This window comes from Sphaeramia orbicularis, chromosome 2 (genome assembly GCF_902148855.1).
Source record: "Sphaeramia orbicularis chromosome 2, fSphaOr1.1, whole genome shotgun sequence".
NCBI lineage: Eukaryota > Metazoa > Chordata > Actinopteri > Kurtiformes > Apogonidae > Sphaeramia > Sphaeramia orbicularis.
The window spans coordinates 3,663,138-3,678,681 of record NC_043958.1 but is presented as its reverse complement, the minus strand read 5'-3'; the positions used below and the strand labels follow the sequence as shown (position 1 = coordinate 3,678,681).

At 34.8% G+C, this 15,544-nt stretch overlaps 1 protein-coding gene across 1 annotated transcript in view; it reads right to left on the bottom strand.

The window, feature by feature from the left end:
- aox6 (aldehyde oxidase 6) overlaps positions 1-15,544 on the bottom strand; it is a 40,122-nt gene that overhangs the window by 14,358 nt on the left and 10,220 nt on the right. Inside the window, exons 6-20 of the mRNA XM_030152631.1 lie at positions 15,236-15,297; positions 14,962-15,042; positions 14,148-14,222; positions 13,265-13,409; positions 13,092-13,184; positions 10,811-10,962; positions 10,625-10,718; positions 9,232-9,341; positions 8,165-8,349; positions 6,541-6,703; positions 5,254-5,331; positions 3,762-3,931; positions 3,552-3,678; positions 2,627-2,749; positions 590-686 (exon numbers count right to left, since the gene is read on the bottom strand). Coding sequence (XP_030008491.1) covers positions 590-686; positions 2,627-2,749; positions 3,552-3,678; positions 3,762-3,931; positions 5,254-5,331; positions 6,541-6,703; positions 8,165-8,349; positions 9,232-9,341; positions 10,625-10,718; positions 10,811-10,962; positions 13,092-13,184; positions 13,265-13,409; positions 14,148-14,222; positions 14,962-15,042; positions 15,236-15,297 — 1,755 coding nt within the window. The remainder of the gene's footprint in view (positions 1-589; positions 687-2,626; positions 2,750-3,551; positions 3,679-3,761; positions 3,932-5,253; positions 5,332-6,540; positions 6,704-8,164; positions 8,350-9,231; positions 9,342-10,624; positions 10,719-10,810; positions 10,963-13,091; positions 13,185-13,264; positions 13,410-14,147; positions 14,223-14,961; positions 15,043-15,235; positions 15,298-15,544) is intronic.

Here is a 15,544-nt window from a genome sequence, read left to right as displayed (position 1 = left end):
TTTTGCACCAAAAAATATGGTTTGTTTACAGAACAAGCATGGAATTTAAAGGGTTAAAATAGGAAAGTTATTGAGTATTTGGTTTTTTGTTTATGCTCAAGTTGATGAAATATTCTCTTTTAAAAATATGTAAAAAAAAAAGTTAAAAACCAACTGTATGAATTTTTTTTAACATTACTACAGCAGTGCACAGATTACCCATTAACCATTTGACCTAGCACAAAAAATATTAGTATTTACCAATGCTGCTGTTAATCACTGACATATGCCAGGATGGAAAAATAAAAAAAAATAACTAATCCAATTTTTATGCAGTATAATGGGAACATTTTTTGTATTTTTTGCATCAAAACATATAGTTTGTTTATATTACAAACATGACATTTAAAGGGTTAAGAATACGACAGTGATTGAGTATTTGGCATTTTTGTTTATGCTTAAGTTGATGAAATTAAAAAAAAAACAAAAAAAAAAACAACAGTATGACAAATATTCAGACATTACTACAGCAGTGCACAGATTACGTTATGTTATGAAGGGGTTCTATGGATCGGATAGCAGAAGGTTACTAACGAAGATACCAGATTACCTTCATAAATCTGGTCAACGCTTTTAAAGGCTTCAGTCACATTTCCTCTCTCGATTCTTCTGCGTGGTTCGAAGAACGAGGATTTCTCAATGGCTTCCTGTCACAGAAGGAGACACAAAACACCATGAAGAGTTGATATGGGTCATGAAAATGTAGAGTTCTTGTAACGTACAGTCATATTTGACTACTGCCTAGATGCATATCGTTATCCTCATAGTATAATTGCGTAAGTCTTTTGTTTTTCAGATCATAGTTTATGCAGTGTAAGAGTAAATTTACAGATATCACAATTTGGCTAAAAATGTGACTTTGGCAATTATGGTATGATTCTAACGCTGCAGCTAAACACTGTTAAAGCTGAAAAATATGCACAAAAAGTCCAATCAAAGACCCACAGCTAATTTTGTGTCAGTTCAAAAATGAATTTTTCTCGATATTTAACCTTTCTTAAGTGATTTATCACCACCTATTGTAATATTATCCTTTGTGTTTTGCATTTTTCAGTGTCAATCATGTATTTTCCTATATTTAATTCACTGATCATGTAGATGTTTATGAAAAGCTCAGTGTAAATTCAAAGGTTATTCTATTAAAACAGAGAAAACTAGAGAAAAAGGGACTTTTTCAGCAAAGATATCAATAACTGAATGTAAAACCCAGTGTGTCCATCCACTGTCATTGATCCAACTCCATGGGTTTTACTAGTGAATCAGTGTTGTAGAAGATGACGGTGTTTCCATGGTAACTACGGAGCCTCTGAACGTCCAAATGGGTCATATCTGATTATGATTTAAAAATGAGAAAGTGAATTTTACAAGAGTTATTGACATGTATTGATAAGATTAATGGATCAACAAGTATTTAACATTTTATATCAGAAGATGCTTTCAGTTGTCTGTGGATGTTTGGGTCTTTACGTTTGTCGTTTTACTTTTCTGCTGTTTCCTGAGTTCTGTTTTAGCTCCAGTCACTGTTAAAATGGATTTAATGATTCAACACATTTCTGTTTTGTGAAAATTTTTTGTGCAAAGGTAAAATGTTGTTAAATATATTACAAATTTTATCAGGGAGTCCAAGGATTCTTAAAAAACCTTATATTTGTCCGAATCTAAGGCATTAATTACCCTAAAAAACTGCTAATTAATCCTTAAATCTGACTCTCAAAGGTCTTAAAAATGGCAATAAATAAATGATAGTCACATTTGTAGGAAATCATACAAGCTATAAACTGTAAAGAATTTATCCAAGTTCATTTTAACAAATTTTTTTTTTGATAATTGCGATGACTATTTTCTCCTATTTTTTCTTTTTTTTAAAAATTTTTCCCCCCATGTTATAATTTTTATATTTTTAATATTAACTTATTTCGACAATTATTTTATTTTTGTCATTTATTTTGTACATTTTTTTTCTTTCATTATGCTGATTACTTTGCCTTGTGTTTTAATTTTGTTCACTTTTAATTTTTTTGTAATTTTGACAATTATTTTATTAATTTTGATACACTATTACATACAGTGTCGACAGTATTTTCCTTGTTTCTTGTGCTTATTGAAGAAAATGCTGATATCTTCCAAAACAAATATTGTTATATTTGCTTTGGAAATCATTGGAAATAATGTATCCAAGTTCATTTTAACAAATTTTTTTTTTTTTTTTTTGCTGTGATGATTATTTTCTCCTTGTTTTCCCATTTTTGTTCATGTTGGTTTTTTTATTGTGTTCATTTTTTTCATTTTCATCCATTGTGATGCTTTTTTCCCCCACATTTTTGCATTTTATATTTTAAACATTTTTCATATTAACTTATTTCGACAATTATTTTATTTTTGTCATTTATTTTGTCATTTTTTTCTTTCATGCTACCACTTTGTCCCGTGTTTTAATTTTGTTAATTTTGTTGATTTTTAATCATTTTTTTCATATTTCCATTCGTTTTGACACTTATTTGGTTAATTTTCATACACTATTGCATGCAGTGTTGACAGTATGTTCCTTGTTTCTTGTGCTTATTGTTAACGTAACAGTCTCACAGACCTCTATGGTGAAAATGGGTTCAGGCAGGTCTTCGTAGCTGATCTTCACGGCCGCCGCTCCTCGTTTGGCGTGCGCTCTCGTATCGGCGACCACACCACAGACCATCTGACCAATGCACGACACCTGCACAAAACCAGCAGAAAGTATTGACCACAGCATTTACAGTTTACATTTACAGTCCATTACAGTTTATTTTGCACCTCACGGTTTAATTATGCAGGCTTTTTGCTCTTGTATTCTATTTTTCTATTTTTATTGTGCATTATGCTGCTGTACTGTGTATTTCCCAGTTTAGAATTAATATAGTATATCTAACTCCACCTTATAACCTCATAATTAGAATTACACAACTATATTTTTGCACACTTACGTGTATTTCTTTAATTATCATACTGATAATATATTGCCCAGTACATATTGGACAAATTCCTGTTCTAATTTTGTGTCTTAATAGTGTTTCAACATGTATATTTGGTATAGATATGCGGAGCTAAATATATGATTGTATATATACATTTAGAACTTTATATATATGTTTTTTTTTTTTTTTCTTTATCTGTTGCATGGATAATTTCTTTCCTGCTACTAAAAATATTTTTGGTGTTTTTTGCATCAAAAAATATGATTAGTTAACATTAAAAACATGGCATTTGAAGGGTAAAAAAAGGCAGTTACTAAGAATTTGTTATTTTTGTTTATGGCTCAAGTTGATGACATACAACATTTTTTAAAAAGTTTACAACAAATTGAAAGAAAAATACTTTGACATTACTACAGTGCTGTGCAGATTAAGTGCTTTCGGTGGTTATGAAGAACTTCCACAGACGGGATAACAGAGGGTTAATCCAAGTCAGTGTAGAAATGACTGAACATATAAACAAATAAAAACAAACAAACATATAAAGGCATAAAAACGCCGTCGTACCTCACTTCCTGCCAGCAGCTCCTCATCATAACCACACATCGTCCGGACTTTCCGCCCTGGTATGTCTTTGGCTGTGATGACGTCAACAACTCCAGGTACTTTCAGAGCCTCACTCACATCCAGCTGTCTGTACATTCAATCACACAGGAGGTCAAAGGTCAGATCCGCAGACTTTCAGACGGAGAGGATAAAACCGGATGGCCTTCGTACATAATCTTAGCGTGCGCTCGTGAACTGGTGACCAGAGCCAGGAAAAGCTCTCCATCGGTTCTGGGGAGGTCGTCACAGTAAACGGCTTCACCTGTGGCCTGACTCAGGGCAGAGCGATGCATGATGGGACGGCCCACTGGGTCCTGGGAATTCTGCTCCTGTGACACAGACTGAGGAAGAGGAGTCTGTGATATAATTATCTTTTTTTTCTCCATACCTGCTTATCATTACCTTTTTATTCCCTTCATATAACCTGATAGATTAGAGTTGATTCTTTGGGCAGAACCCTCAGGAAATTGAGGTTCTAATAGCAGCACAACACCAAATGTACACACAAGAAAAACCACAATACCAAAACAATAACTATTAAAACAGTGGTGAAAAAAGCAGCCAATTGTACATTAGAAAGTACTCGTAGAAATAACAAGTAAAGTAGTAATAATAAAGTGGTAGTAATAATAATGATAAACAGCTATATATTACTGTATTATAATATGCACAATATGTATTAAATACATGTATAGTTTAATCATCACAGGATAAAAGTTATAATAAAGTGATAACAGAAATAGTATTAACAATGATATATAAGTAATATGTAATTCCCATCAGAAAAAAAGCAGGATAAGAGATGAGGGAGGCATGCTGCCTTCAGGGGCTGACCAGAGTCTCTGTAAATCTCAAAATTCAAAGATAAAACAGATGTCTTCTACACAAAACAAAGATGTGAAACAGGAAATAAAAAAGAGAATCTGTTATTTATATAACTTGCTCTTTAGCATATGGATAATAGCCAAATAAACAGATACCTGAAATTAAGCATATAAAATAATAAAAACACAGAAAATTTTTTTTAATTGTTTTTAACTTTTTTTTTTTTTTTTTTTTTAGAAAGCTCTAATCATTGGAAACTCAGAAAAAGGGGATTGGGGGTTGTGCTGCCTTCAGGGACCAACTAGAGGCTCTGTAAATTTAAAAACTTAATGGTAAAACAGACGTGTTCTACGCAAAACAACGATGTGAAACAGAAAATAAAAGAGAATCTGTTATTTACATTACTTGTTCTTCAGCATGTGAAAAACCGTCAAACGTAAAAAAGAATTTAAAAAACACTGAAAAATGTAAAATGAAAAAATTAAATTGTTTTTCCTCTTTCTTTTACATACAAAGCTCTAATCAATGGAGACTCAGAGAAATGGGATGGGGGGGTTATGCTGCCTTCAAGGACCGACTAGAGGCTCTGTAAATCTCGAAACTCAAAGATAAAACAGACGTCTTTAACACAAAACAACGATGTGAGTTGGTAACGATTTTATTTCTATGCATCTTTTTTGGTGGAGATATGAGTAGAATAGATTCCTACATACAGACAGGTGTTACACAGTGTCATTAGAAGAGATAGGAAATGCAGAAAAACTACATTTCCAATATCTCACTGCATCTGTTGTGTATTTGTGAATAAACGTGTCCATTGTTGGTGTAGACGTCGTACCTGGAACTCCTGCAGGCTGGGCTGGATCTCTCTGGGTAAAGGCTGGACCTTCTCAGGAATCTCATCTGTGATCACATCCTTCAGAAGCACAATTCAAGTTTATCATGTTTAAAGCATCATATATTAGACCAAAGATGTTAAAGTCATTTTAGTTCAGGAGCCAAACACAGCCCAATATGATCTCAACTGGGCCGAACCAGTAAAATAATAACAGTGAAAAAAGGTAAATTACACTATGACTGTAAATTACACTATGAATAATCATACTTTACAGATAAAAAATGTGAACATGAACAACCTGAAATATCTTAAGAAAAATAAGTGGAATTTTAAAAGTATTATGTCTCAGATTATCATTGACAGATTTTCAGTGGATCTACAAAGGCACAAAATATTTAGTAACAAGCAGAATATTGTTAAAATGGCACTTATTTTTATTCATTTCAGGTTGTTCATGTTTGTTCAGGTTATTCACATTTTTTGTGAAAGAATACTTTGTAACTGTAAACTTTTTCATGTGATTTTTCTTTCTTCCACATTTAAACAAAGAGATTAAGTTAGAGATATTAGCGATAAGATATTATTTATCCCACTATGGGGAAATTTAACAGCAGCAAAATATAATAACAAACAAGTGCAGAAAAAGACAGGTAGAAAAAAAAAACAAATAAGTGAAAAATGAAATATAAGAAAAATAAGAAATTTGGTATTTATGTACATATTAAAAAAAGGTAAAAGGGCATTTGTCTACTCTGCTCCTTGCATGTGGAATATGTTGCTAAAAGACTGGAAACTGACTGAATTGATCTCCTTGAATGCTTTTAAATCCAAACTCAAAGTGCAAGAGAATAACTCAGTGACTTGCACTTGTTTTTCATGGTTTGACTTGACCTGTAAATTATTGATTCTGCAACTGTATGATGAAACTGTATGTTATAACTGTGTGTTGTATTTCATCTTGCCTCTTAGCCTGGACACCCTTGGAAAAGAGGTTCTTAATCTCAATGGGATCTTTTTTCCTGGTTAAATAAAGGTTAAATTTAAAATATAAAATGGAACAGAATTAAAATTAAGTATTATTTACTTCTTAACATAGGATATTGTGTTTTTATTTTACTGGTGTGACTCATTTGAAATCCTATTAGTCTGTATGTGATGGTTTTAACATCCTTGATTGTTAATATCTTTGCATTTCATAAATTCATCCCATGGGAGGGATTGGACTATGGTGGGCCGTATGTTTGACACCCCTGTATTAGATCCTAACAGTATTTATGACGGCCTTACCATGTGTCTGAGCTTGTGCAGGACCTCCAGGTTGAACTTAAACAACAAGCTGAGGGTGAGGGAGCGACGGAACTCCACCTTTCCTCCGGGAGCTGAAGGAGGGAGGACCAGCTCCTCCAGGAGGACTTCGTAGGCCCGGCCCAGGGTCTCATCATCCCACTGCCTGCAGACCACACAGGGGGCAGTGATGTTCATGTCATTTCAACATTCAAGGAGTGTCACATTTGGAAGCGGTGCAATAAAGTGTTGATGATGACACTATATTTTGATGTCACTTTGTCACTTACATTTTTTTTCCATACAGTATGTTGGGTGCCATCTAGGGGATTGTGGTGATTTTCTAAACCAAATTTTTTTGTGCTTAAATCACTACTATCAGTTTATATTCTGTCAGATGTGGTCATGGATTTTATCATATTATATCTCCTTATCATGTTGTATCTTATCTTATTGTATCTTAACATATTGTGTCTCATCTTATGGTATCATATTGTATCTTATACTGTACATTATTGTTGTATTTTCAACAACTTTGTACGGTGACCTTGAGTGTCCTGAAAGGTGCCTATAAATAAAATGTATTATTATTACTGTATATACTCATATCATTTCATCTTCTCACCTGTATCATGTTCTAATCATATTGTATCTTATCTTATTGTATCTTATTATATCGTATCTTATCATATCTTCTTAATGTATCATATGTTATTACTGTATTCTATCTTATTGTATCGTATGTTATTGTATTCTATCTTCTTATTGTACTGTATCTTACCATATCATCATATTGTATTGCATCTTCTTATCACATCTTATCGCATCAAATCTTATCGTGTATCTTCTCGTATCGAATCTTATTGTATCGTATTTTCTAGTATCATATTGTATTTTCTTATTGTATTGCATCTTCTTATCATATCGTATCTAATTGTATTGTACCTTCTTATTGCATTGAATCTTTATTGCATTTTATCTTATCTACTTATCATATTGTATCTTATTATTGTAACATATTTTATTTCATACCTTATCATATCGCATGTTCTTATGTCATCGTATCTTATCGTATCCTGTTTTATCATATTGTACCTTATTGTATCATATCCTTATCTCATCTTCTCATATCGGACCTTATCATATCTTCTATCAAATCCAATGCACTGTAATATTTTTACACTTACTGCCAATTCCCAAACCCATGCCAAGCTTTTCCTGTTAATATCTGAATATGTTGAAGAGTTATTCTACAGTTTTGGGATAGATTTATACAGAATATGGATCTTTCTGTAACAACTTAAGCTGACCACTGCCTGTGGATGATCCTGAGTGTACGCAGCATCACTGTGTGAATAAGGAAATAAAAGCAAAACAGGGGTTTCAGCAAGGAAAGAAAAAAAGTATTCAGCCAGACAGAAAAGGGAAAAAGAAAAAAAAAAGAAAATGAGTCTAAATAAGGAAAAAAAAGCTAAAGATTAGATTGAAATGCAAGATGAGAAAGAACAAAGATAATTGAAGGAAATATGCAGAAAATGCAGAAATGAAGAAGGGAAAATTGAGGCCAAAGAGTAATGAGTTAATTTTTTTCACGCCACATGAACTGTTTGATGGTCGTCACTCAGACCTCGTGACAATGGCTGCACACGTTTTGACGGCGCTAACAGTCGTCGGACCCATTCCTCCATAATAAATGCTGATGTCCTGGACCACTCTGGATCCCTCGGAGAAGAACACCCTCATCCCAGTCGTCACTGTGGCAAAGGAGCTCTCCTTCCTCGGAGCCTGGCGGAAAGCGCCGACAAACTCCCCCTACAGGATAAACAGGGTACTGCAAGTTAATAAGAAACAAAGCAAGTCTGATGATGAACATTACTGACAAAATTATGGCACACTATATGGACAAAAGTATGTGGAAAAGTATGTTTTTACATAATTTCTCTGAAAATTTGTATATTTTTTGAATCCATGACTATGATTTTAAATGTTCTACTTCTACGTTTCTAAAATATTTTTCATGCTCTGAATGTAAATAATTTTCTACCACAAGTAACCATCTACTTTCTTCACATCTCACTGAGGAAGGAAAATCTACCACTAAACTTTAAGGAAATATCGGTGTTTTTATGTCAAATCACCATGAACATGACATCTTACAGCTGTAGACATGATGAGTCCCAGTAATTATGCCCACATCGTTTATAAACATCAGTGTTTCCTTAAAGTTATGGTGGAAAATTATTTGCAGTCAAAGCACAAAACATATTTTAGAAATTTAGATGGATTACATGGATAAAAAAAATCTATTTTGAGAGAAATTAAGTAAAAACCATTTCTGAGGCATTTTGGAACCCAAGATAAAAATTTAAACCAAACTAACTAAAGTAAGGACATTTATTCCAACAGTGAAACTATATTATAACATTTGTCAATATTGTTTTGTTGCCCTTAGAAAAGAAACACCTGAATTAAATATGTCCATATACTGTACATCTACAGGATAAAACACTTAGAATAAATCTGTTTTATTTTAACACCAATATTAGCCTTTATTTAGTTGTATTAACAAAAACACACATGAGCAATGGTGTAAGTTTTATCATCCAGTCATTTTTAAATAATTGATCTGATATGATTGAACAAACAGGTACAATATATTATACATTTACTACAAACTGTAGAGAATGTTTGTACCTTTCTGGTAAAGGGAATAAAAACTGAAACCACAATCTCATGGGGCTTCAGGATGGTTTTTCCAAAGTTCACAAAGAAGTCTTGATTTAGAGGAACCTCCCGTTTGCCTCCTGGTGGATTTAAACAGAACTGTTTGGTGAAAAACAGAAAAACTGCTGACATATTAGGACATTTCCACTGCAGCAACTTTAACTTGACCCTAGACTTTGAAAAAAATCATTCTGTGTTTCCACTGAAATTACCCAGGTAAAAAAACCAAAGCAAATAAACTTTCCCTCAACCCAAAATTTTCACCAAAAAGTTCCTAGTAGGGGGATTGGACTTTCAGATTCCTGGAATTCTTGGGGGCAGGGCTATGTGATGAAGAATGCTGATTGGTGGAACCCGCTGTCAGCATTCCACACATACATTCACCCTCCATGTTTAATCCAGTGGCGTCTGCAAACTGGTTCATTCCATTTCTAAAAAAATGACATAATTTGTGTTTCAATCATTTGGAAAATGGAGCAAAAGAAGAAAAGCTACGACATGTGGACGATGACGACGACGACCATTTGACAAATATGATCTTTGAAACCAAGAAATACATCTTTGTCCTCTGTAGGGGAGGCAAAAATTTCACAGCTTTACTTAAAAAAAAACCAAACAAAAACAAACAAGAAAACTGCTGTCCACTGCAAATTATATATACACACACACACACACACACGTATAAATATATATATATGTACACACACACACACACATATATATACTTTTAATTTATCTGAAAAACATAGCACGCTGTGGACTTTGAATACCCCTCAGCCAAATATAGGGATTCTGTTGAAAGTTACTGCCCTATAGATTCAGATAACTTGATTTTGTCACTGAAAATACATGTCGCCATTTGACCTGGAAAAAGTAGGTCAAGCTCACCTATTTTCAATATTTTTCTGCTCCATGCCAAGATGCATCCACAGTATAAATTTGGTGCAGATATGTCAGTGCACATGGACAGACAGAGGACAAAACATTTACAATAATCCTTTCAGCCCCAAGTTGGCTGAGGAGTAAAAACTGCTGCATTCTGCTGTTTCCAATTCAATTATTTATACTATTTTCTTTTGTTCAGACAAGGTATAGTTGAACAAAAGAAAATAGTATATTTACATAAAAAGAAGACAAAATGAATGTCTTTAGCCTTAGACAATTATTTAATGTAAAAAAGCCAAAACTTTTACTTTCCTGGGTCTCAGGGGGTTAAATTTGCTATTGTGAGTGTATCTGTTTAGCTCCAGTGTATTCAGATGGACTTATAGAATGATTACAATGCACTTACAGGAGCGAGAGAGATTATTCTAGAAACTGTTTCAAATAAATGCCTGTAACTAATAATGTGGTGTCAACTCACCACTTGAAACAACACTCAGTTTGCAGCGTCCGGCAGCCAAGACCGGGTTCAGATCGGAATTTGGATAAGCACTCACGATATTCCCTCCAAGAGACTGAAAACCAAAAAGGGAAAAAAAAAAAAAGACAAATGAGAGCAGGTGAGGGAATGCAGACTTTGCTTCCATCAGTACTTCAGTCAACGTACAGCCACGTTCCGGATCTGTTGGCTTCCCAGGTTCCCCAGCTGCTTGATCAGGGCTCGGAACAGTTCGGTCTTCTCTGGTGGATACTGAGGGACCAGGTTCTCCAGAAGAGTCCGCACCTCTGACAGACTGGAACCCGCTCCGACCCAGACACCTGCACAGAACCCAGCAGGTCAACCCAGCAGGTCAACACAGCACTGGATCTGATCTGAGGCCAGTTTAATGACCCTCTGCGACATCACATACGGCTTCACCTAAACACTACCATCATCCATGAAAGACCACGTCACCATGGTTAGTAGAGTTTGACAAATACAGTACAACCTGGCGGTACGAGTGCACTATGATACAAGTAATTTACTTCATGAGCTGCAGCTGATGAGTATTTATGTGTTCAGGGTTAATACACATTTTTCAAGGTAAAATTCAAGCACTTTTCAAGTACTTTTAAGGATCATTTTCACCTTATCGCTGAGGTTAAATACATATCTACAGGAATAAATGCACACAATTTTTTTTTCACTTTGTATCACAATGATGTACATTGTATTTTAACATAAACATCTAAAATTATGTTTCATGATAGCAAAAAATTTGGACATTAAAGAACACAAATATCCAAAAATGGGAAGCCACTTGGTGTTCTTCAGACACGCTTGCACAGAGACAAAGGTTGAGATAAAAATGTACCTGGGGTTGACCTAAGAACACCTGGAAATTTTCAGTTTTGACATAAAGCTTTATTTTTCTAAATGTATCACCTCTCTGTAAATAGCTTTGGGTTGGCAGCTAACCTGGCAGAGTTAATATTGAAAAATAACAGTTATAATTGCAAGCATTTTCAAGCACTTAAACTGAAATTCAACCACTTTTCAGACCTTGAAAACACAACACTGAAATTCAAGCATTTTCAAGGATTTCAAGCGTCTGCATGAACCCTGGTATTAACTCTATCTCTACATACTTTCTTAAATTTTGCTTTTTGAGGTACCTGCAAAAAACACAAAACCCAAGTGTTTTATATCAAAATTTCTACTCGTATTTCAACAGTGTTGAAATATGAGTGAAAATCCGCAGTACAAGCGAGCTTCATACTCATCACTGGTAGTCAGCAGTGAGCTAACAGCCTCTGCCCACTCAGTTTGTGTTCATCACACAAGAAAAAATGCGATCGCAATCTCCATGCGAGAAAAAAAGCCAGAAACCGTTCTACCTGATGTTTAATGGAAGGAGATTCTCCTTCCCAACAGTAATCCTCCTTCTCCTCCTCCGATTGTGTAATCTTTAAGGTAAAAAAGTTAATTAAAAACCAGTTTGTTTCTTTTGCACTCCCTTTTATTATGTTTTTATAATTGTTATTTTCTTTCTAACAGCAATTTTTCTGTTTCAAAAGCCCTCAAAAATAATTTTTAGGTGGTTTTGGGAGGCTGGAATGGAATAACATTTAAATTAATTTCAGTGGGTAAAATTGATTTGTAAAACGAGTCAAAACGAGCTCAGTCATGGAATGGATTAAACTCGTACTGCGAGGTTCTAGTTTAAAGGAAGACGTCATCTATTCTCACTAGTAGAGGGGAAATACAGGGAAAAGTATGGAAATACACAGGTAATTGTTAGGTAATACCATGCAATTACTGAATTAATAAATACAAAATAGGATTGAGATTCAGATTTACTTTTCTGATTGCTTATGGGAAATTTGTTTGTCCATCTCAAGAGAAGAAAAAAAAACATCAAGTTAACAATGATTCATTCTTTCATTGCATTAGTAGTCACAGTCAGGAGTACAGATCTACATAGTAAGTGTAGTTCATGGGTCATTTTAGGGACATTTTAAGACAGAAATAGAAAAAAAGAAAATCCAATATCCTTATATGTTTTTCCTCAAAGTGGTGACTGTTTAAGAAGCTCTTTAGGAATATAACAGTTAAAATAGTTGGCGTTACAGTTTAGTCACCAAAAATAATGTGGCATCAACAAAACCATCTCCATGCCTGAGACTGGAGAATGTGTTTTTTTGAGGTTTTTTTAAATCATTTTTTTACCCTTATACCTGTTATTGCAAATATGCAGCATACCCAAAACCATCTATTTTATGCTATAGTCAAATCAATCTCCACTTAATTTAGTATCTACTAGAGAGCAAAAACAAAAACAAATTTTTTTATATACTTGTATATAAATTCAGGCATTAAGGGGTTAACAGTGGGTGTGTATGGGGAATAAGAACTGAAATGACTGAAACTTGTGCCAAAAATAGGCAAACGATGGGAATCTACCCACCCTCTGGTGTCTGAGTGGTCTCAAACAGCTCCGTGACTCTGGTTGGAGATATGATCAGTGGATGGATGATGCCTTTGAACTTAATATCTGGACCTGCAACAGAAACACAGACAGCAGAGTTTAGTCTGAGTGGTGTTTTACTGATCTGTGATGGAGCTGAACCTCTCCCTCACCAATGTTGGTGTTGCCCATGACCAACGGCGCTCCAGGGTGTCTGCTCCTCAGCTGGACCAGCTGGTCCATGGAGCCGGGGGACACCCAGGTCATCCTCTCCCCCTGGAAGGTCAGCGGCTCCGGCCTGGGGGTCTGAGAGGTCAGCTGAAGAAAAACAAGAAATTCTGGTTTGAGAAAATGTAAATGTACACTAGCAGAGGAACACACACAGTTCAGCAAATAGATAAAAAAAAAAAACCACCTGACAACGTATGAGGGTAGATTTGTTTCTTTATTGGTTTCACAAAAAAATATTTTCAATCAAAAAAAAAAAAAAAAAAAAAAAAAAATTCAATCAAAAAAAGCCTTTTCAAAGAAAAGAAGTGTTTGAATGCAAAAAAAATATTTGAGATCCCAAAAATTGCATTTGAATACTTATTTTTCTTTCAAAATGTTTTTTGATTGAAGTGAGTTATTTTTTGATTGAATATAACTTTTTTGATTGAAGTCATCTTTTTTGTGTTTGGGTCAAATTAGGGGTAGGATATTTGTGTCCTTATCATTCAATCCCAAAAAACTATCACTTCAATCAAAAAATATTTTCAATTAAAAAAACACTTAACTTCACTAAAAAAAAAACAACTTAAAAAAAACAAAACAAAAAAGTAACAGGTACAGTAGATGTGGCGACATGTATTAAAAATCCAATGACAGTAGTTCGACTAGTCTCAGTTTGAACAGAAGAGTAAAGTGCAATGATGTGACTGTAATATAAATACTTAAGAGTAATACGCTTACATTTTCAGGTATTTTCAAAGTAAAGTAAAGAGTGAGTGAATTTTTTCAGTACCAACTCTCGTCTTAAATGCAGTTCAAGTGAACACGTTAGTCCTGACGACTTACAATCAGTTCTGGAGGGAAGATGAGTTCTTGTGTTGGATCCAGCGGCTGAAACTGGTCTTTGTCGAACAGCTGTGGCTGAATTATAGAAAGAGGAGGCACACAACAAGCAAAGAAATATGATAATCCATGACATGGTTCAAAGAATGAGCTGAGAAGAAACATAAAACCTGACCCACTTTGAGTAGAGGAGCTGGTATGAGTATGAACTGCACAACCAATGCCAAGAAATGTTGTATTTCTAGGTTTTAGTGTTGTGTCATTTTTAATGACTGTCTGTTTTTTGTGCCGTTTTAAATTGTAATTATGGGGAATATTTGGGCTTTGTATGAATGTTGAGTCCTACAATTCTGTGTCTTTGTGACTTGATTAGTCTGATGGGGAAACTAACAGTTGTTATTGGACTTTGGAGAAAGTGGTGGCTGTTATTATACATAGGCTACGTTCAGACTGCAGGTAAATGTGGCCCAAATCCAATTTTTTTGCCCATATGTGACCTGTATCTGATCTGTTAAACACAGTTTGAACAACACAAATCCAATTTTTTCAAATCCGACTCAGGCCACTTTCATATGTGGGCCTAAATCCGATACGTATCTGATATTTTGCAATGTGACTTCTGTCTGAACGGCCAGGTCACATTTATCCGACCTTTACGTCATTGAAATATGACAAATGTCACAATTCTGCGCCCCAGGAGTGTCAATTTTGTCAACACTGTGTGAGAAATTAAGTAAAAACCTGAATTAAACACATCCCGATAGAAAAAGACACAGAAAATGAAATATTCAGCAGATAAAAACAGTCATACACTCACATATTCTGCTTCATCGCTGTTTCCATTCTCTCCATTGATGCAACAGTTGGTAACCCCACTCTCCTGGCAGCAGTTGGCCTCCTGCAGGGGTTGATTTATACACTATCACAGCTGTTCAGCGGGCGCACTCATAACACTTTATCACTGTGTACCATTGTATTTCCTCACACTCAAGTGTCACAGTATGCATTGTGGCGCTGTTCCAACAATAATCAGTACTAGATATAGAACTGATGGTTATTGCTGCCTCATGTTGTATCGATGAGCTTTGTACCTGACAAAAGGTCCTGCAGCCGTCAATAATAGGCCGATACCCAGTACAGCGACACAGATTACCTGAAGAAAACAACAACAACAACTGTATTTCTATGAGCCAGTGCACTTTTTTTCTGAATTAGAAATCATTCTGCAGTGTCAGGGGTGTCATATGTGCAGCCCACAGGCCAAAACCGGCCCAGCAAAGGTTCCAATCCGGCCCACAGGATGAATTTGCAAAAATTACACGGAAAATAATGTGCAGTGACAATAAAGTTTAATCTAACCGAATATGAACAGTCAAGAGTTAGTTCAGGTTCCACATACA